Below are 24,157 nucleotides of genomic sequence, written 5' to 3' on the forward strand. Positions count from 1 at the left end.
TCAACCTGCACATAAAGTGACAAGCATAGATAATTCATTATTAATGCTGTACATGTTTCATAAAAATAAAATTTTGAGATCCTACATTATTTACTTATCTGTTCTAACACTAGCTAAGTCCCACAGAGTCAGTAATGCAAATGATCAGCATTATATACACAGGGGTCAGTCACATCAACGTTGGCTGTTACAGGGGATGTCGCGCTGTCCTCACAAAGAATTATGGGGCAGTGGAGAAAAACGTTCTCCTAAACTGGCTGAATTATCAGTAAATATTTCAATGAACAAGGGCAAATGTGAATGCAGCAAATTCACTGCAAATAACTCTTTGGCGAAATTTGTCGATTAACACTATTCACTAAGAGCTATAGCTGCTTTTGCGCTGTGATGGAAGTCAAAAATTAAAGGACATTATGAGCAAAAGGTGAATTGAGGTTGTAAAGGCAGATTTCTGGAAAATAGTACCCATGCATTAGTTTACAGTATTAGTTTAGGGCAAAGCTACAAAGGCACAAAATCTAAATCAGCAGATAAAATAGCAATACATGGGTCTCAGAATCAACTTCTGCGAAGATATTTGACTACAGTCCCTCTAAAAGGGAATATCTGTAGTGAGTGTGGCGAAAAACCAAAACAACATGTCTAGTGGATCTTGACATTGTTCCTTTAATGTTCATCTATCAGGAAAAGAAAAAAAAAAAAATTAAATTCCCAGTCTTTATTTCTTGACAGTGTTTCTCTGAAGTGAGGGTTAGGGGTAGGGTAGGTTTAGGGTGAGGAGCTTTGATATAATCAAAGCTCTCTCTTTCCCTAATATGATATCATATTGAACCCTTTTATCTATCTACCATTATATAGTACCATCACTATTATATAGTGTCATATCTATTTTTCTATTGGTAAACAGTACATTTCAAAAGCTGTCTATAATGTAGTACAGTTCTTATCTCTCTGTCAGTCATGAAGTACCTTTTTCCATCCATGTATCTCTCTCTATCATACAGTACCTTTCCCATTTACGGTATCTATTGACCATGTAGTTTCTTTCATATGTTTTTATCCATCAATATTAATGAAAAAAGTCTGGCATCCTACCTCTCTATGTTTGACTCTTGTCTTGTTCAAAATTCTACTAATGTTGACTCCAGATCCCCTTAACCCCAAAATTAGTTTTAGACAATGGATGGATGCACTGTACAGTGAATTAATGTGTGTGTTTTATGTGGGCTTGGGTGTTTGTAGATGTGTATGCGTCACTGTTACTGCCATATGAAATTCCAAACTCGATTCACATAGCATGAAAAAACTCTTTATTATTGTAAAGGTCATATTTCAATAGCAAATTATTCTTCATGTGTTTTAATCTGTTAAAACCTCTGCCTTTGACTTGAATCATTTGTTTCTAATCTATTAAATTATTTTAAAACAAAGAAAGCAGTGTAATGATTTATTGTACAGGTGGCCACAATGGCTCATTAATGATTAACTAGATAAAAGCGTTTGTAAACTATAAGGGGTAAAAAGAACCTATTAGTGGTGTAAAACTATGCAGATTAAACAGCCATTTGTCAATAAGCTTGTTAATTTGATTCACATGCAGTGCATTGCAGATCAAATGTAATTAAAATTTAAGACTTGCGGTAATGAGCGAGTGAAAGGTGTCAGTCTCAGGATACCAGAGGTTACTGCTACAGAAGCAGTATATGCATCGTCATCATGATTTATTATTTTCCTCTGTTTAAACTGACAATTTTAAAGCTGTATTGAACCAATATTTTCACGTTGGTGCCAAATGTGCATAAGCAGTTGATTTTCTGCAGACGTTTGATAGAGAATTAAAAAAAAGCACAAAGGATTAAAAGCCTCAACCTGGAATGAACAGTCCAGATAAAGGAGGCCTCTTGATATCATCTATTCAGATGCTACATTTCAACAATCAACAGTCTAAAAATCTTTTTTGTACTGCATTTCTTGCAGGAAGTGTCCAGCCACCTACATCAGTGAAACAGAAACAGAGAGCAAGCAGACCATTAATACTGTTAAAACCACAAAGCCTACTGTAGTACACTTCACATCCCTTGATCATAGATACACTGATCTTTTTGTTTGTGTTCTTCCACAGGGCTTTAAAGACATTTTTCAAAGAAAATCAGAAGACGCTAAATCTGAGCCCATCCCAGCAATATCATATGAAAGGCAAGAAATAATATAAGATGACATTCGAATCCATCACAGTTCACACTCAAACAAAACTGTATTGGAATTGCAGCAACGCCACTTTTTCTTACACAGAAAATGAAGCAAAGTCGTGTAGATATAGAGAGAACATTGAAACAACACTGATCATATATGGGACCCAACCCAAAGGAGCTGTAAGCCAGCAGTGCTAAACTCAGCTTGGAACTGTCATCTAATAATATCTGACAAATAAAAAGAAATGGTCTACAATGATATTCCATAGAAATGACTTGAATGTGCCAAACAAAACTTGCTGAGAAGCCAACTTTTAGCATCTAATTAAACTCAGTTGCTGCATTATTAGATAGTTCTGCTTGGTAGTGCAAACAGCCTGCTCCTCAAAAATCCAATAAGGTAGCTGCAACATATACATACATACTATATATCATTAAGACATGGTCAGGAGATTAAGTTGTTGTTTGACCAAGGATTAGAATGGGAAGACACATGATATGAGCTACTCTAATCATGGTATGATTGTTAGTGTCAGATGTGGGTTTCCAACATCTCAGAAATAGCAGCCTTCCTGAGATTTTCACACACTGCGTTTACAGAAAATGGTACAACAAACACAAAAAAGCAGCCAGTGAGTAGCATTTCTGAGGGAAAAAACACCTAGTTAATGAGAAAGGTCAGACAGGTGGCAAGGCTCATTCAAGCTAATATTAAGGCCACAGACACTCAAATAACAACTCCTGACAAGAGTGATGAGAAAGTATAACATGATGAAACAATGAAATGCATCAGCAACAGCAGCAGAGGAACACACGGAGTTCAACTCCTGTCAGCTAAGATCAGGACAATGAGACCACAGTGGGTATGTGACCATCATAACTGGGCAAATGAAGACTGGAAATTGTTGCCTGCTCTGTCAAAACTTGTTTTTTTCTGCAGCATGCAGATGGTAATATCAGAATTTGGTGTCAACAGCATGCATCCTTCACGTCTTGTGTCTGCATTACAGGCTAGTAGTGGTGTTGTAATGATATGAAGAATGATTTCTTAGCACACTTTAGGCCTCTTAAAACCAAATCGAGTGCGACATGTACCTTAGCCTGTGAAGCATTTTACCGCCAGAGCGTAGCCCAGGGTTGGGCAAAGTCATTCCTGGAGGGCCGCAGTGGCTGCAGGTTTTTGTTTTAACCCAGTTGCTCTAGTAACATTTCTGCTTCACTTTAGTTGAAGATTTTGAGCCCTTATTGCTTATTTTAGTCTTAAACAGCTGTATTCTCGGTTTCTAATGGCTCCTTATTAGCAATAAGATGCAAATGACAAAATAAACCAGTACTTCTACATTTAGCTTGTTACCATTTTCATCTGTGTGTATTTATCGTGCACTATTTGGTTTAATTAAATGCTTGGAAGGAAAGTGAAGAGAAAAAAGTGAAAGACTGTATTACTCATCCGCTTTAGACTTCAAATCATTTGGATGATATCCTTAGAAAGGAAAAAAAAAATCTAGGATATGAGAATGACCTGATATGGTGGAGTTAAAGCACCAACAAGCCATGAAATTAAATTATTGGCCATTATTGTTTTCTAATTAAGCAACTGGGTTGGGGCAAAAACCTGAAGCCACTTTGCCCACCCCTAGTGTAGCCTTTATCAGAAACACACTTCCCGCAGGATGATGTGACATGTCCTCAAAAACTACAGTAGATCCACCAATGTGAAAGTGACTTCAGCACCAACAGCATGAATTTATTAGCGGAAAACTATGTGAAGCTATAAAAAGTCAGCATGGACCAGCAACAACTGAGAAATGTTTCCAGTACCTTCCAGAAGCAACGCTTAGAAGAATTCTGGTGCAGTTGCGGGGGTCCTACTCAGTACTACACTGGTGTGTGAAATAAAACATAAGTGTATTTGAAAATTGCACAGCAATTTCTTGTAGTCTAGAAATGAGAATACACAGTGTACAGGACCAAGCTGTTTGGAGAGGGCTAATCAAGCACATCGACCCCACATAGAAGTGGGAAAAGATGAAGAGGAAGAAGAAGAAACAGTAAAAAAAACAAACCAAAAAAAAACCCACATGTGCATGTAATGTGTAATACTTTATATACTGATGACTGATGTGCTCAGAAAAAACAAAGCCACATTATAAACCTTATGTGCCGCATAAGCTAGAAATGGGTTACATTTATGATTATTGGAAACTTAAAGAAGTTTGAAAACTAAAAACATGGGAAACTGATTAGAATCGCAAAGGAGAGATATACCAATCCTTCACCTCACTGAAATATGCCACACATTACCGAAATGTAAACTTTTGTTCATACCTAACTATAGATTCTATGTGCCTGCAGCGCATGAAAACACACCATTGGCTAATTAAAAAGAGATATGAGAAAACATCAGAATAGTTAAAATTTGAAGGTATATATCATATATGTGTTAGAAAGGGCATTTGTATAAATAATAGAGTGCATCCAGATCAGTAACACTGTGGGGAGAATGAAATCCAGAAGACTTGCTTTCTTTACTTTGCTATTAAATAAATAAACCATTAAAGACATTTTAGTTTTACAAAAAGTTCTTTTGTAAGTACTGCATTTAGTGTGTTGGAGCTTCATATTTTTTTACACTTTTTACCTTTGATTGAGTATATTGTATATAATCACGCTGGTGTATCATTGAAGGGCAACCAGAAACTAAAGGCTAAAACACAAAAGCTGGTGGCTGTCTCTGTGCACTGACGCTAACTTAGATAAGATCTCCCCAGGAAAGAGCTGAACAGTGTAATCGATGGGACTTCATCTGACTGGGTCACATCGATAATTACTTGGGTATAATGAACGCCAGGCTCTGACGAGCACCTTTAATTTAGAGCAAAATACTTGTTCACTCTCACATTGTGCAGACTGGACAACTGAAACATTTCCTTCCATAGTTAATATTCCCCTCTAGCTGCGTTACGCCATACTTTTTTTTTTTTTAATTCAGCGTAAACACAAGTCATTCAACCCTAATTAACTATTTAAGGAGGCATAAACTGACGTTGTTAAGTAACAAGAAGAAAACTACATGCAGCCAAATTCTTGAATAAACCCCGGCTTATTGCGCGTGTGTGACTTAACAGCGTGCGCCTCGCTAAGGAAAGGCAGATCCCCCTACCTGTATTTCATTCCCGTGAGCTTGGCAGTTGATTCCTTTAACGATATGTGATGCTTGGGAGTAAAAGATCCTAAACTTCTGGCAATGATCGCCACCGTCCGGAATTTCGCCCGGGCTGCGTTTACCACATTGGGACTACTGGCGTTCGGTTTGCTGTGCCTGTCATCTCCGTTGCGAGTCTTCAGATTGTGATCTGTGCAAGCGATGGAGACTTGCATGGCTTTTTTTATTGCTTGATAGCCGGAATTTTATTTTTAAAATATACACGTGTACAAATAAAGGACTGAAGGAAAGAAAAAAAATCAGTTTCTTTATTTGCAAAAAAAGCAGAAAAATGCAGTTGCAGCTTTTATTCTTGGTTTTCTTCTGCTTCTTTATAGTGTGTTATTATTCCAGGATGATGTCAAAAGAGCATCTAAAGGGATGCTTTTTAAAATAAGAACGAGAGGCAGACATTGAGGGATGCAACACGAAATTGGACCCTTGAGTCCAAGCTGGCCATTAAAAGGCTTCCAAAAAATCCCGATCCTACTTTTTTTTTTTTTTTGGTCAAATTGAGAGTCTTCTTAATTTATCGTGTCACCCCAGATCGCAGTGTCTGAGAAGTCGTCTGTCACAAAGCATCCTATGTAATGATGCTCTGGCAGAAAGAGCAAGCGTCCACTTTGAGTCTCCCGATCTTCTCACGAAGAGCCGCGTTCCGCAGCGAACTTCTTCCTCGATCAATAGAGCCGAGATTCTTTTCCACCGTGTCCGCAGTTTGCCTGCGCTGCACAGAACAGCTTTACCGATAAATAACTAAGCAGACGAAGAGAGTGATGCGAGCAGCGTTTAGTACTAAGCAAACGTTAGAGCGCCTTGCTTATGATTTCCCCGGCTGGAGATCCTTTACGTAATTTATCCATCTGTAGAAAGAATGCATTAGTATCGCGCCATTCTCCGCCTGGCTATAGGGGAAATACTGGCTTCAGCTTTTATGCAGAGGAAAATTTCTAAATATGCACCGAAAACGACACGAGTCGCGTATACAGCATCTGTTACCCTGGCTGTAACGAGGTGCTTTTGAGCGCGGAGAGAAATTATCTGCGGTTTTTCACCAGTGACACCATGAATCCAGAAAAAAATACGGCTGAAAAAAATTTGGATGGGGCTGACATCGCTAATGCCTGAGTGACTGTGTGATTTATGTTAGGGTGAAGGAAGCAGTGTGTGGGTTTGAAGTAGACTATCATTTCAGCTTTTGTTAACTGGAAAAGCAGCCCCGAGTAAGCAGTGACGCGCTCTGGCTTAGCTGAGACGAAGATTATTTCTCTCCCCGGGATGGGGCGGTGATACAAATAATGTTTAATAATCTGCTAAGTGTCAGGGAACAGAATAATACAAATTAATATACAGCTGAGAATTCACTAGCATGCTGCCTCCGTTCCGTTCATTTTGCTGTAAGTGCCCAAACGGCCGTTTGTGTGTTTAGAATTCTGTCACCACAGTAAACCTGCAACCACGGGAATACATTTTTTCCATTGATGGATTACAGTTTACCACCTAAAACCGATTATTTTGAAAAGTTTTACTAAATGGCCAACAAACGGTAAAGCTGTATTTAAGCACTCAGCCCATACCAGGCATGCAGTAATCCTAAACTTTGATTGATTTATCCAGAATGGCGTTTTAACTGCTTTGCAGAGCTCATTCTTCTATGTGTGCCCCTTCCAAACCCATTACCCAGTTCCAAATCTACTTTTCCAGAGCAGGGTTGAGGGGCAGCTGGAACCTATCCCAGCAATCTTTGAAACAGATTACCAAAATCATAAGTCTGAGAAGTGTCGGTGTCTGCACTGGAGCCAGTTCCAGGATTTTTGCTGCCCTAGGCGAAGATGTAAATGGTGCCCCACCACCACCCTTTGCTTTTAGAGGAATCGTCACTGCCAGACCTGTACTTTGAGACAGAATTGGGGACAGTGAAGTATTTAGGACATTGAATTTACAATTTGAGAATATCGAATTATAGCGACATCTGTTTACAAGATTGTCGCTGAAAAAATAAGCTCTTGAGGGGTGCCATTTCAGAAAATATGTAGGAATCAGGCTGTATTAGTAATCTTTATTCATCACTTTTATTTCTTATAAGAAACACTTATTGTTAAAACTATGCTTAGTTTCTATAGTTAGCTATTTAAACCATCCCACAGTCCAAACCCGACACAGAAAGATGTAGGACACAAGTTCAAAACATAAGCTTTTATTTTTTTTTTTCTTTTTCCTAGTGGGAAATACCACCTGTACAGTACAGTTCAAGCAATACAACACCACACAAAACACTTTTTCTTCTTCTTTCATTCTCTTCCTCACTCTTTGCTTCCACTCCTCCTCCAGCAAGCTTTGCCCACCTACTCCTGGAGTAGTGGCAACTGGCTTTTCTTTTAGAGCTCCAGATGCTCGATCACCTTCTTCTAGCAGCACTTCCAGGGGGACTGCCCTATAGCATTACGGGGGTGGGTAATATTTTGAATGTGCTCTCTCCCTGGTCCTTCCACTAGGTGTCCCTGTTGAGCAATGACCCCAGCCATTCGCCACAATGTATAAATACTGTTTTTAACTAAGACATTACCATAACATATACATATCATATATATTAATAAAATAATTTAAAACTTAACATAAAGACAACATTCGGTAAAATTGGGGATACAATGATTATCTTTAAATAGACATTTTACCCACATGTCCAACTTACAATATGCTCATGTCTGCAAACAATGCAATCTACCTGTCGAAAAAATGCGTTAGCGTACACAGAGCGAATCTCACAAATGGTGGTGAGCAACAGAGGATGATATTTGGTAAGTTTTAACACAAGTTTTTAATGTATGTCCATTTAGGAGACGATCAATCTATTTATTCAAGAGCTAGTCTTGTTGCCATTTTGATTGTTTAATTTTATTACTCCATGTCGGTCTCTTCTATGCTACAATCTCAGGATTATTATTGGCATCATTGTTGTTTGTGTTATTGTTGGACTGTGTAGGTCATCAGATGTTAAGACCACTTCCTTTTTTTATTTCAAAACGTTCCAATATACATCAATAAATCATTTTTTAAGCAATTAGATTCAACAATAACCTAATTTATTTGGAACTCAAAACATCCACGTATCTAAAGAGCGACCCTACAAAGACCTAAGGCAGAAGGGAAGGTGGCATGGCTCTACCCAACTTTCAGTTTTATTACTGGGCAGCAAACGTACAAGCTATAAAAACCTGGACACAAATAGATAAACATACACAGGCTTGGTCAGCAATAGAAATAAACTCCTGCAGTATTCCCTGCTTTGTGCCCCAATAAATTCAAGTTATCGGCAATATACTAATAACCCAATTGTGCTTCACTCACTCAGAATATGGAACCAATGTAGAAAGAATTTTAAGATGGAGAATCTTTTAATCGGTGGCACCTCTGCAAGAGAATCACCTTTTTCAACCATCGCAAACATATGCAGTTTTTAATATCTGGAAAAGATCTGGGATTAAATTGCTTAGAGATCTTTAAATAGACAACATCTCTGCATCTTATGTACAAGTATATTCCAAATTTAACTTTCCAGCTACACATTTCTTTCACTATCTTCAAATTAGGAACTTTGTTAAACAGAACCTGCCCGATTTTACCCATCTTGCACCCTTGTCCATGCTGGATAAAATATTGCTCAATTTCAAGGACTTAGACACCATCTCTGCAATATATAAAATTATTTTACAGTCCCTCCCTTTTAAAGATCCAAGAGAACAATAGGAAAAAGATCTCTTAATCAATATATCAGAAAAGGAGTGGAAAGTAGCAATGCAGAGACTTCACTCAAGCACCAGATGCGCAAAACGTACAATTATACAACTCAAAATGATATATCGAACACACCTGTCTCGCCTAAAATTGTTTCCAGGGCAAGATCCAACTTGTGAATGCTGCAATCAAGTCTCAGCCTCACTGGGTCACATGTTTTGGGCCTGCAGCAAATTAACATCATTCTGGACCAAGGTTTTTAATTACTTTTCAGACAGCCTTGGTGTCACAATCCCTCCTAACCCATGAACAGCTGCGTTTGGTGTTCTTCCAGATTGGTTGAAAGTGGAGAAAGACAAACAAAACTGTGATCGCATTCACTACACTTTTGGCACGCAGACTTATTTTAATAAACTGGAAGAATCCTAAACTCTCTTCTTTTAAGTCAGTGGGAAACAGATGTGTTATACTATTTGAAATTGATAAAAATCAAATATTCAGTTAGAGGATCTGTATAGATTTTTTTCAAAACCTGGAAGGATCTAATCAGTAATATTTTAGAATAAGCTCTTAATGCACCAAAAGCAATGATCTCCTCATTGCTTTTTCTTCTCCATTCATCTCTATTGGTCTATTAAACTCACCAATTTAGGTATATTTACAAGCCTTAAGTTTTACCCCATTGGCCATGCTCTCTCTCTCAGGGGTGGGGGTGACTTGTTTTCAATCCTATTTTTTTGTAAAAATTGATCTATTTGTATGGAATGATTACAATAAAATTAATAGAATAAAAAAATTGAAAACTGATGATTATCTTTAAATGGAAATTTTACCCACATTTCCTACTTACAATATGCTTGCATATGCAAACAATGCAATCTACCTGTCCAAAAAAAGCTTTAGCGTACACAGAGTGAATCTCACAAATGGTGGTGAGCAACAGAGGATGATATTTGGTAAGTTTTAACACAAGTTTTTAATGTATGTCCATTTAGGAGATGATTGTAGTTTGAGTTAAATCAGCTTTTAGCTATTTATTCAAGAGTTAGTCTTTTTGCCATTTTGATTGTTTAATTTTATTTCACCATGTCGGTCTCTTCTATGCTACAGTCTCAGGATTATTATTAGCATCATTGTTGTTTTTGTTATTGTTGGACTGTGTAGGTCATCAGACGTTAAGACCAAACATTGCTAGTATGTGAAAATAATATAAAACAATATAATCGGATACTTGCTTTGAGTCAGAGTGTTCATATGTCTATATTGTTTTTTAAAATAAATGTTGCGTAGCCCAGGGCCTTTTCTGTGCAACAGATTTTGCAGTGCATAGTGCAAACAGTGCAGGTGCTGCTGAGGCACACAACATAAACATTTGTGCTCCCATCCAGTCCAGATACATTTTTCTCAACAAAATAAAGATAGGAATCTCTACATGGGGCATCAGTAACACTCCCTGACCACTAGAGGCACTTGCCTAGACTGCCTATGCTCAGAAATGGCACCGTCTCTACTGATAGTAATGGGAAAAGCAGGCACCAACTGTGGCCAATCCATCGTAGGTCACACAGTGTCACTTTGGCCGGGTCGGACTTTGCTAATCTAACTAAAGCGCTCATGGGAAGAATGTGAAGATTGAACACACACACAATGACGGAACTGGAACTTGAATCTGATATCTAGGAGCTGTAAGGCCAACGGTAAACCTGTCAGCTATGGCATGCTGTCAAAGTGAAATATGTTTATTGGTTGATTAACTGATTGGTTGGTTGGATGTTTAATGAGCTCTGATTATTCCAGCACTTACTATATTTATAAAGCAATTAAATGTTGAATAATCCTGCATGAAAGAGAAATGAAATGTGTCTGGTGTATACTCCATCAAGAACCTGTCATCCCATGTACACGCTTAAAAATAATGGTCCTTTACTGGTTTGTATGGTTCCTTGTTGAACTTGACAAAGCAATATTTCATTCTGGGAAGGGTTCTTTGCATTTGAAGTTGGTTCCTTGTGCTTTCAAAAAACTTCCTAGTATGTAGATAAAAAAACCCCAGAAATATCTCATATTTGATAGGCTGCAACAGATTAAGAAAACATGCACTTAGCCTGTGTACATATGCAGCAAGAGTCCTTTGTAAAATCACCAACCCAATGGTATTTCACAAATCTCTTACCATCTGTTCATGGCATATACTGTATGGAGCCTGTTACAGATCAAAATAAACAGGTTTTTTTCTGGATGGGCTTTTCGGTATGAAGAACAGCTCTGGCACCGTTATTTTTAAGAGTAGGACTGTTTCCAGTCATTGCTGATGCTCTCTAGGAAGACTCTATTGCGACAACTTACAAGCAGGTTTGAAAAATAGGTGGAAAGTTAAAGGATGGATACATCTACCAATTTTATTTTTTTAATCCTATGTATGGACGTGGGACTCAAAGCATAAATCAGCCCTGGACTGGGCGCCAGTCCGTCACTCTGCCCACTGATACACACATTCAAATACAACAGGCAGTTTAGCGTCGCCAGTTAATCTAACATCCACGAAAAAATGAAAACTCTACATACGAGTATAACCAGACTGGCGCATTATAATCATTATAATATGTCATTATATACCACGTTTGAGCGTCTGTGTGTAACCAATGGAATCCATGCACAAATCGGAATTTTAATTGTCGGTGTTTATGTGATATTTTTAAAGGGAATAAAACACGCGTGTAAGACATCGTGTCAGCTGTCCCCGATTTCATCTGCTGCTGGAAAACCGCGCAGAGAAGAGCACCGTACATAGGATTTGCTTTAGAAAAGACATTTCACAATTCATTCCGGCTAATCCGATTGCCTTGTATTGTTCTGTGTCTAGCGGAGAGCGGACACCGAAAACGGACTAATGGATGGATCCTATAAGCAATTGTGCAGCGCTTCAAAAATCGCCTTCGGCAAAGCGGAGTGTAGTGTAGTGTATAGCGTTAGCGGCGCAGATGGCCGCGCTCTTGACTACAGGACCACTCTATCCTTAAACGCCGCGTTCGTCAATCTAGAGGCTCTTCTCTCTTTTATTCCTAGTTCCTGTCTAATTACTTTTATAGAGAGAATACCCAGCGTAATGTGCTCTGTGTACGTTACTGATGCCCTTAAGTACAGCGAGCTACTGCTGCTTAAGAGCTTTTTTTTTTTTTACATAAGTTTAGTGTTTAGTATGCAGCACACCACGCCACCTTTCTCGGTCTGTCCTACACACACCACTAGATTTTATAGGCGTTTAATAGCTGGCTGTGCACTTTTCCCTTTTGCCGCATCATTCAAGATTATTAATTTTTATCAAAAATTCTTTGGCAACTTTGAGCTGCTAACTAAATAAATGACTTTGCAAACCTTGGAGCCACTGGTTGAAAAATTGACTGCTTTGATGGCAGTTTGCCTCTGGTCCATTCTTAATAAATTACATGTCTGTATAAAAGTAACAATTGTTGCAATAACAGTTCTCCTTTCAAGCCACAACAATTTATCAAAAATCTCTGAAGTGATTGGAATGTTAATTAGGCCAGAGGAAGTAGTAGAATAGGAGTAATCATTGAATTCAACTTAAAATTATTGAATTAACTAACAGGACATGTTCTAAATAGAAATTTGCCAAGAGACTTTGATCAGGAGTGAGGTTTCACGTGAAGGAGCCTCGTAGTAACCTACAATGTGATAAGCCCTGTCCTCCTTCACTTGTCTTTGTAAACTAAAACCTTGTCTGCTCCAGAATCGTTCAAGACTTCTGCTCTGTATACTACAGGAAAAAAAAAAAAACCAAAAACATTCTGAAGCCATAAAGTACTTTAGCAGACTATTTATTCCAAACAAAAATCCCCTGAAGCTGACATACCAACATCTTCAAGGACTTGCTGTAATCCTGCAGTGTAAAATCCAAATTGAAGACTGCCATCCTCATCGCAATAGCATCTACTAGTGGACCTTTTCAACCATAATGTATGAGACTTGTTTTCTAATTCTGCTGTAGGTTATCACTGCTCGCACCTCAGTGTTTCGTTAGCTTTGCTGTATTAGCTCTCCAATATCTTCTATTTACCTTATTGCTTTGTTCACTAAGTTTTTTAATTTTCAATACATAGAATGAATGCACCATTCCAGGGCTCATTTCTACTTTGTGCACAATACAGTTGGGATGAGCTCCAGAATTCCAAACTAGATGGATGGATTTAGCATTCAAATACAGCAACATTCTAATTAATTTGTTTTAAAGTGTAATCTCAAGCCCTGTGCCACTCAAATGCCCAGCATATCCATTATTGCACTAAAGAGCACAAAATGGGGCTAGCAGCTGATATTATGATCATTTCAAGCACAGCAATATGCTATGTATCAAAAATTTTGTATCACCAATTTATTTCCTGGTGATGGTTCTTTTTTCTAAAACAGATTTTTTTTTTCCTTTGGCAGACCTGAATTTCATTTTTGTACTTCTTTCAGGGAATAATCAAAGCAGAAAATGTTTTATGTCGGTGCTTTCAAAAAAACTTAACCTAATGTGTACACCAACTCTTGGTTTATATATATATATATATATATATATATATATATATATATATATATATATATATATATATATATATATATATATATATATTACACACAATCCATCATCCCTGTCATGGATTTGAATCCTGCACCTACTCACTGAGTGACTGCTTTGCGTTCTGTGTTGCTTGTTCTCCCAGTTTCTATGTGGGTCTTTACTCAAGTTTTCCTGTCACATCCCAAAGATATGCTGGTGAGGTTCATTGGTGGTTCTAAACTGTGTAAGTGTGGATATGTCACCATGTGAGTGGGCTCTGCTATGCACCCTGTCCATGAGTGGTCCCTTTCTTGCACCCAGTTCATCCAGGATAAGCCCCAACTCCTATCACCCTGAACTGTATTAAGTGGATCTGAAAATAATCATTCATAAGCTGATACATTCACATGTTTACTAAAGCGCAATTTCATGTATTCCTCAAGTCTATTTATGAGGTACTTATTTTACAGTTTTTTTTCTTTCTTTTAAGATTATTTGCACATCATCTTTTAAGGTTATTTTGATTTTTTTTTTAATTGTGCAATTAGACCTTCTGTCAGTTTGTATGATTTGCAACATATATCATGATGACTCAGTACATGATGTTTGTTTGTACTGCCCATTTCCCACTTTCATTTTCTGTTATTACAGTATTATTATTATTACAGTAGTACCATATAGTACTTGAACAGGACTTCAGCCATTGCCTGGAGGACCTCCTGTGTGGATTTGCATATTTCCACAAATCTCCTGAATGTCTATAGACTGCATAAGGAATGCCATTTCATCTTACTGCTCAAAGACGTGCTGCACATTCAGAATATCTTAAGTTGTTTGTACTTTATGTGGCAGTTTGTGTTCCTTCTGACTGATTCAAGTCCTAAGTTAGGATACTGCCTTGTTCCCAGTTCAGAGACAGAGGCAGTCTCAGTGCCATTTATATATGTGACCTACTATATAAGTTGGGTGTTGGCTCAATATGCGAGTGTAGAATCATAATGAGTTCATCTCAGTGGCATCAGAATTGCTTCCACAATAAGTGCAAAGTTAAATGTGAAATTAAATTCCGTAGTTAAAGGGATGTCGGTGACTTACAAATGAAGAAGCAGGAACAGCTTTGTTGGAAATGCTAGAAGTCATTAAAGCACTTGATCAGCATGGATAAAATTCTTTTGCTTGAGAGACGCGGTCTCCAAAACTGGGCAAACACCTGGAAAACGCACTTTAATGCAAACAAGTGAAAAGTGCTACATGGAAAGACAAGGATCATCTATCTATACCTATATCTATCTATATCTCTCTCTTTATATATATATATATATATATATATATATATATATATATATATATATATATATTGTAACAGATAGGGAGTGCTATCGCTCCCTTGAACCCTTGACTAAGATGTCAGACACAAGGTAAAAGTCCAAATATTGACTTAATTAATATTGCACAGTGCACAAAGCACCCTCCTCTCCACAATACTCAAACTAAACACAATACTCTACAATAAACTCTCCACCACTACCAGACGCGATGCCACCTTTCCACCCAGCTCAGCTCAACGTCTGGGCTTTCCCACAATCCTTTTATAGTCCCTGACCCGGAAGTGTTTCCCATCCTTCAGTCCATGATTCCTTATCACTTCCAGGTCAGATAAAAAGTCCTTTTCTTCACCCCGGAAGTACGTCATCTCTCCTGTCGCTGTGACTAAGACGCACTTCCGGGTTATAGGGCACAAACGACTCTCTGGGCCTCCCTGCAGCGTCCTCTATTGGCCCCTGAGGTATCCAGCAGGGCTGTAGAGGAAAACACCATTGTCCATGATTCCCTGCTGGTATCCGGGGCACCTCCATGCTGCAGGGAGAGCTCCATCTGGCAGCCTGGGGATATTGGCCAGGATGAAAAGCCATCCATGGACCACTTATATATATATATATATATATATATATATATATGCCCTGCGGTGGGCTGGCGCCCTGCCCGGGGTTTGTTTCCTGCCTTGCGCCCTGTGTTGGCTGGGATTGGCTCCAGCAGATCCCCGTGACCCTGTAGTTAGGATATAGCAGGTTGGATAATGGATGGAGATAGACTGATAGATACATAAATAGATAGATAGATAGACAGATAGATAGATAGATATTTTTATTATTTAGACTCCTGCCTTAATTAAGCAAGCTATAATTACCCTTTTTTGTGATTTGATGTCAATTCAAAATTGAGTACTTTGGGTTGTTGAATTATTATTGAAATGTGGTAGCCATTTGTGTATCTTACGTGCTAATAATTGAGGGTTTTTATGACACTTTCTAACATTATCATCATCATAATGATCTGCTTTTCCAGGTGTTCTGGTTATTTAAGCCGCTATTTATTAATGAGCACAGAAAGTGAAAGAAGTGCAGCCTTTCAGCATTCAGTGGTATTTGCCTCGTTGTTGCTCTAGTAGTCATTCATTGTCATTATTAGGGCATAATAAAGGGAGAAAACTAGACAGAAAAAAAAAAAATATAGGTTTAAAGCCATGCCAAAAATACAAATTTGTGATTATAATTCTAACACTTCCTTGCTTTACTGAAAGTGAAATAAACAAAAATAAAGAATAGCTACTTAAAAGGGAAAATGTCTCACTGATTGGCAAATAGTTGGCCTCCAGAATTCAACTTGAAGCACTGCTAAGCAGAGTCATCACTAAACTCTGCTCTTGACTTCCAAAGATGTTCCAACATGGCAAAATACCTGACTGCACTTCTCACACTACATGAGATCATCAGAAAAGCTGGAGTTTTTATTGTGCCAAACCTTGTTATACACTGTCACGCATGTGCGCATAGGGGACAGCTTAAGGGCTCTGATGACTGTAATTCCCCACCACTCCAGGGGCTGACGCTGTGTCCTAATGCCTTTACTCATCCTCCCTCTGCAGGCCAGAAGACTGATCGCTACAACACCACTGACCTGCTTCTGCCTGCCAGAAGAAATTAAAGCCACAAGATCTGCCATCATGAGGCAGTTCAATTAATAACTCGTGTCTGGTAAGACGTCTCTGCAATTATTTTGTGTTATCTTTGTTTTCTCAAATTCCAATGATATGGGATCACCAGGGTGGTGCCCCATCACTTTATCGTAGTCGGTCTATTCACTTACAACACCTAATCAAACTATCATTCAGCCTTTCCTTGTAGTTCTGCACGTGAAGCTTCCTCTGCCTTGATTTTCACACCCAGAATAAAATCCCATCTGTTCTTTTTGATTTAAGTGCTGACTCTTCAGTTTCAAGGTTGAGTAAATCTTGTTATTCCACAAGACTGTGCTCTCACTGCCATACTGTATTCTATTGAACTGGTTTGCTAGCCTTGAAAACTTTGCTCACAATGTATCAGTTTATCCTCTGCAGTTACATTGAATCCTAATTTCTACTTTACTGCTGAAGCTAGGATAGAGAGTTTTTAGAACTGATTTTTAAAATTGTCATATAAACCCCCACATTCACCCAGTGCCTTTAAGAAGTTCATGTTTTGAATTTGTTGTGTTTTTATCTTTCTGCTCGGTTTATTATTGTACTATTGCACCGTAATGTTGTAATGTTATTTGTTAATTAGACATTATATAAAATAAAGAGCTAGTAAATGTGTGCACATTCAGGTGTGTTTGGTGTCTGTTTTGAAAGCTAGAATATTTTTAATTGTTGTTTATACACTTCATCAAAGACAGAAATATCACATTTTTGTTTAGTAAATACTTTTCCTAATGAGTCATATTTAAAAATAACTGTGATAACAGAATAGAATTACATGTATTAGCCGAATACATAAAATACATGTTTTCTAATAGTATTTATGATATCATGATGTTAAAAATAGGCTTGTGGTTGCCAAAGTAACTTTCAAAGGCAACAGATTTCTACTCAAGCAATGTTAAAATTGCTAGTTGTGGAGAATCTTCAATAGTATTTCACTTTTATTAACAATCTGTTTTTCTCACATGTCTCATAGATGTTGGTGTCCAGTTAACTGACAACTTTAAATGAATCCTGTATGAGGTAACATACACCCTTAAAATTTAAAGGTGCCAGAGTGACTCTACAGAGCAGTGCCATAGGGGTACCATTTTTTTTGGCTTCCCAAAAGACCCAGCTGCAGGATGGTTCTAGGAGGAACTTTTATTTCTTTAGATTCATAATAAGCTCCTAGTTGGTAATAGATTTATGAAATACCAACGGCTCATGATTTTAAAAGGACGCCTGCTGCATATAACAACACAGACCAAGTATAAAAGTTTTCTTAATCTGTTAGTGTCCTGCAGTGGCGTAACTAGAGTTTGTGCCGCTCGGGGTAGAGCAATGTTTCAATTTGCTGCCCTCCAACATATCTGAATATTTTATTTATCTCTATTTAAGTAGAAAATTAAAATGACGTATAGAGAAAAATTAAGATACATTTTGCAGAGATTTATTCATATATAGAGAAAGAGCAATAATTTTTCACATATAATTATAAGCATCAGCTAGACAAGAATATAGTATAGACGCACTGACAAGGTGTGTTATAATTATTAGTTTAATATAACTATGCTGCGAAAATCAGAATCAGTGTAGTATAAAAGTGATAGCTGGGGATGTTTTCTACACAGAGCAAGAACACATTGAGATTGATAATGAAATGAAATTATATATTGTAAATTAGTTATCTTCCTAGAAATTATTATCGGTGTAATGTTTATGTTTATTTTTGTTATTGCCTCATAAATTTCAACTGCTGTGTCTGATGCCATCACAAAAGGACAGCCTGAAAATTATTTTTGAAGCATTTGTGGATAAAAATGTGAGAATTTTACTTTTGTCATTCATGAGTGATATTTTTCCGAACCCTGCTGCTTACACATGAATTGTACTGAGCCTTTTGGTCAATAATGCCATCCCAAAAAATGGACAGCCCCCTGCTACACCACTGGTGTCCTGCTAGGTAGCCCACCATACATTAAAGATTGAGGTATTTTTCGGCATATTAGGAAATTTGTCCAATAACTTTTATACCAATAACCTTTCACAGAGTGTAGTTGTGCTTTGTCAAGTAATGAATCTTCCAAGGACCCACACAACCCGGTAAAGAATCATAAAATGCAGTTCAAGATTTTTAAGAGTGTAGGTGTGTGTGTGTGTCTCCTGCAATGACTAGCATCTTGTCCAGAGTTGGCTTCTGCTTTGTACTCCAAGTCATTGGAATAGACACCAACTCCTTTCAACCCCGAATTGGATTAGTTGGATTAACTTGGTTGACTTAAAATTGTAAGCCCACATTTTCACTAGATTATCCAAGTTTCCAAGGTCAGATTTTGTTTTTGGCTACAGTGGAGGAGGAGTGTCAACTGAACTGTAAAGTAGGTTATGGATGACTTATAAGCATTTGTGCATGAATAAAATCATATTTTTTTGAAAAAGTCGTATGGTTTCTTAATTTGCTGTAACTTTGGTTATTTAGTTTTAATGATTATGATTATCTCTTACAGTATGAGTGTTCTTGCCTACAAATACTCCAAAAATGAGTCATTTTTTCTCTCTCTAGTTTATGTGAGTGCATCACATTCTCATTACAGCCAAATCCATTATCATAAGAAAAGAAACGAAACACAGTCCACTTACCAATATACCCATTTTCATGTTAAAAATTAGCAATAATTGTACTTTGCAAATAAAAAATCATACTCGACAGGATATCATAGAGGATTTTTCCTTCAAAGCTAAAGAAATGAAAATTGATGGGATGCTTATACAGCCCTGAAAATATGAGGGATTCTGAGAATTATTAAATGATTGTGCTGCACTCTTTAATTTACCTTTGCATTAAATCAGCATGCACTATAATCCTAAACCATGCCTCTTTTGGATTCTCTCAAAATGCTGGCATAATTCGAAGGGATACAGAACATCCTTTCTGAAATAATACTGTGCAAAACAAGCAGAGCCTCCAACCTTACAACATCTGTTAGAAAATCATGTGGCATTATCACAGAATGTTACCTCTGCACATGCAGCCACCTTGTTTCCCATTTAAATTTATTACAGTCAGTCAGTTATTCTCCAACCCGCTTTATCCTAACACAGGTTTACGGGGGTCTGCTGGAGCCAATCCCAGCCAACACAGGGTGCAAGGCAGGAACAAATCCCGGGCAGGGCGCCAGCCCACCACAGAACACACACCAAGCACACACTAGGGACAATTTTTTTAGGATCACCAATACACCTAACCTGCATGTCTTTTGGACTGTGGGAGGAAACCGGACCACCCGGAGGAAACCCACGCAGACACGGGAAGAACATGCAAACTCCACGCAGGGAGCACCCAGGAAGCGAACATAAAACATAAAAAAGTAAACGTTATCAAGTATAAATCAAGAAGTAAAGGCAATTTGAAAGTCAGGCTGAAATTACAACAGATAGAAACTGACGCAACACAACACACAATACCTTTGCGATGGCTTAGGGCTGGTTGGAACACACAGAGGACAGAACACAGCGCTCCACAGTGTTGCCAGGTCCATGGTTTTCTCACCCCAATTGAGTTATTTTTGATTGTTATCCATTGGAAAAAAATGGGCTTTTACAGGTTGCGTTTTTTAGACTATTTTTTAAAAAAAACAACAGTGTATTTTTGGTTATTTTTCAAACACAATGTATTTTTACCATGACTGTCATCCATCTGGTACCCCATCCAAAGCTGTTCATACTTGTATTATGTTCTTTACCATTCTCAAATCCCTCTTTCCCCATACCATGTGTGATGGTATATACCCATTCTATCACTCTGAAATATCACAAGGAACCCTCCCCTCCTTCCCAGGCTTTGGTATGCACCGGTCTGTCTTGATCTGACTCTGTCCCCGCATTCCGGTATGTCATTTTGTCTACCTCAGGCACTGGGCTATTTTTTTTGGGCAAATTTACTATTTTTAAATCAGTCATTGGGCTATATTTTTTTTTTTAGGAAACTGGCATCCCTGCACCTCTATTGGTCTAGTTTAAGAGAAGGTCAGATGTGCATGGTCGCTATGCACCGGGATTACACCACTGTTGAACAAAGCACTGTAGTGAAATTACTTTGGGCAGAGGGTGGCACAAGGAAGATGTACACAGTATTAGGCAGGTGGTTTTACTCTTGTGGCTGATCAGTGTATAGTATAAACTTAGAAGGAAATCTTTCTTGCTTTCACTTTGTATGAATTTTAAAATCTTCTTGAAGTTAAAATGTTTTGTTTCATCACATTATATAGGCAGTTTTGGAAGGCTGATAATCTTATTTGACTTTACATAAGATTTGATAAATCCGTGTGAATGGTTCTATCCAAAATATCTGTACAGCAATAAAACAAGATGAAAATAGAAAAAAGCCCTCATCGGGCCACATTTTTTGGGCATGCACCAAATTAACAACAATTTGGACCAACATCTTGATGTCACAATCCTTCCTAATCTACTGGCTTAAAGTGAAGAAGGACAAACTGTAATTGCCTTTACTTCACTATTAGCATGTAGACTTGTCTTGCTTGGAAGAATCCTAACCCACCTCTTAAGTCAGTGGGTAACTGATATTATATACTATTTAAAATTGGAAAAAAATTAATTCCCACTCAGAGGATCTGTTGATGTTTTTTTTTTTTTGTTTGTTTTTTTTTTTAAACTAGGGGTCTCTGCCCCCTGCTTGCTTCGCTCGCCAAACCGATATACAAGTTAAAGAGATTGTTATTTTCATTTTATTCATTTTTTAGTGCAGCACGGTGGCTCAGTGGGTAGTGCTGCTGCCTCGCAGTTAATAGTCCCAGGTTCGCTTCCCGGGTCCTCCTTGCATGGAGTTTGCATGTTGTCTGCAGGGTGCTCCGGTTTCCTCCCACAGTCCAAAGACATGCAGGTTAGGTGCATTGGTGATTCTGAATTGTCCCCAGTGTGTGCTTGGTACTTAGGATATAGAGGGTTGGGTTTCAATCAGACAGCTTTGATCTTTTTCTGCTTACTTATCTGTCTCCTGGTCCACGCTCATACCCTGTCTGTGTGCACGCAGAACACAGAGAAGTAACAGTAAGTTGGACCAGTGAAGCAGCAATGATAACCAATGTACCACCATGCTGTTCCACAAAGATTTGGTGTGCATGGATAATTTGTTTTCTGTCGATTACAGCAAATAAAAAGTTACAGATTACAATATATTCTTGTGAGCCAATTAAAAATATAAATCCAACAGTATTTTGATGTCTGAGTGAGAAATACTCATGTATAATAGATATGACAGCAAATGGTTAAACCAATGTGGCACTGCATAGCTCTAAGGCATACAAACAAAGCAGAATAAATCAAATTTTTAAATATCTTCAGATATAAAAGAAAGAAAAATCAATAAAAAGAAAGGAAAATGAAATATTTAAACATGTGAGTCAATAAAGATGTGTAAATGTGGGTTTTGTGTGTGTGTGGTGGGCTGGTGCCCTGCCTGGGGTTCGTTTCCTGCCTTGCGCCCTGTGTTGGCTGGGATTGTCTCTAGCGGACACCCGTGACCCTGTAGTTAGGATGGATAATGGATGGATGGATTCATTTTTTTATTTCATGATATTTGCTAGTAATAAAGCTGTAGTGAATGAGTTAAAATCCCCCCGGGGCTGCTAGTGCTGCATGATCTGCGTGTTGCGCTGCATGTCAATCATTTATAAGCCTGTAAAACAGCTGTCCTTTAATCTCGCGTGATGTTAAAGTGTCTCTGAGAATTTGTAAGTAGGGCGTGTCACGCAAGTAGTCTTTAAAGTGTCTTCCGAGAAGATCACATCTCGTCTCCCTCCCAAGATTTTTTTTTTTCTATAATAGAGAGATATGGCAAGATCTAATCAATAACATTTTAGAATAATCTTCTATATCGGAGAAAAGGATACTCTTCCTTTCTTGCTGCTTCTAAATACTAGCTCCTGCTGTTGGGTGAGGGTTGAATTTTGGTTTGTTTGTTTAGTTTGACTTGATTGTATGGAATTTTATTTGCTTCCTATTAAAATAAATAAATAAATAGAAAAAAGGCAAATCCTGTAGCTCTCTCCTGCTCAGACCAGAACGAGGCTCCTTTCCATGTGCAGGGCCTTTTTTTCATGTGCCACCTTATACTTTGTTTCCTTTTTTTGTATTAAATTTTATTTCTTTAAAGGATAAATTTGTGCTAAAAAATAAATGAAATCCTAATAAAATAAGGAGTTATATACAGTATATAACTGTAAATATCAGCTTCTGCATATAAACAATGACTATTTAAAAATCCAAATCACTTTGTGCAAACGTTGGTACACCTTATATAACAAATAAAACCCATGAAGCTGTTTATTTTTTATCCTTAGAAAACGATGAACTCCTTTTACTGAAAAAAGCTGCATTCTCGATCAGCCCACTATCCACATGTCGGTATTAATGTACTAATCCAGGATGAGTACAATAGTCACAGCCTTGTGCTTTTTGTCTTTTTTTTATTTTCTTTTACTTTAGTTAATGGCAAAGACCCAGGAACAGAGAATAAAGCTGACTACACCAATTTCAGTGCAAACGTCGTTTTGCTTTGTGCCACTGTACAATTCACGTTGCTCTGTAACGTTAAACAGTTTCAATGGTGTAAAGTCTACATTGTACTCTAGCAACCTTTTTTCAATTGTTCAGATTATCTCTGTGCCAATACCCAGCATTACTTTATGTGGCATTAGTCACTTGCACATTTCACCATGATACATGTTATTTAGTTCCACAATTATTTAGCAACATAAAATAACATTCTCAGATCAGCTTAAGGAGACAAAGCCTGTCCTGACATCTCTGCGTTTAAAGCAGGACGATCTCCGGGCACAGCAGGTATCCATCTCAGGGCCTTCCCATGCACACATCAACTCTCACACTCACACGTGGTTATTTTAGAATCACCATTCGGACTGATGTGTGTTTTTGAGGATCCAGAAGGAAAACACTTTGGTTTCTGTTTGCATATTTTACTTTTTTTCCTTTATGGATTCCTGATATTTAACACTGCGAATATGAATCTGGTATTTTAATTTTTGAAAATTCCAATCACTTTGAGAGTTAAAAATTTTTTGGACAGTTTTATGTGCTATTTTGCATTTTCATGAGCACCTTCATTTTTTGGTTCCCGTTGTTACGACTGCCTCATGTGTTGCAAGTGGTGTGTCATCAGAGGTTATGGCCTTCGAGTGACAACAACAGGATAAAAGGTCATCCAGGATTTCAATCCCTTATCTGAGTAGCAGATTCAAAACCCCTTTCTGAATCTCTCTTTACAAAAGAAACTTCTTTTCTAATGTTCTGTCTTTTTACTTTTTTTTAGCTTTGATACTCGAGTAGGGCGGCACGGTGGCACAGTGGGTAGCACTGCTACCTCGCAGTAAGGAGAGCTGGGTTGGCTTCCCAGGTCTTGCCTGCATGGAGTTTGCATG

General features: G+C 37.9%; 1 protein-coding gene across 2 annotated transcripts in view; it reads right to left on the minus strand.

Annotated features, from left to right (window-relative positions):
* The window catches only part of kcnab1a (potassium voltage-gated channel, shaker-related subfamily, beta member 1 a), a 409,855-nt gene that overhangs the window by 339,008 nt on the left and 46,690 nt on the right, over positions 1-24,157 (minus strand). Inside the window, exon 1 of one of the 2 annotated variants that reach the window (XM_039757283.1) lies at positions 5,356-6,630. The exons of the other annotated variant lie outside the window; for it this stretch is intronic. Within the exon in view, the coding sequence (XP_039613217.1) occupies positions 5,356-5,573 (218 nt within the window). The 5' untranslated portion in view covers positions 5,574-6,630. Of the gene's footprint in view, positions 1-5,355; positions 6,631-24,157 lie in introns of those variants that run through there. 2 annotated transcript variants of the gene reach the window in all.

This window comes from Polypterus senegalus, chromosome 1 (genome assembly GCF_016835505.1).
Source record: "Polypterus senegalus isolate Bchr_013 chromosome 1, ASM1683550v1, whole genome shotgun sequence".
Lineage (NCBI taxonomy): Eukaryota > Metazoa > Chordata > Cladistia > Polypteriformes > Polypteridae > Polypterus > Polypterus senegalus.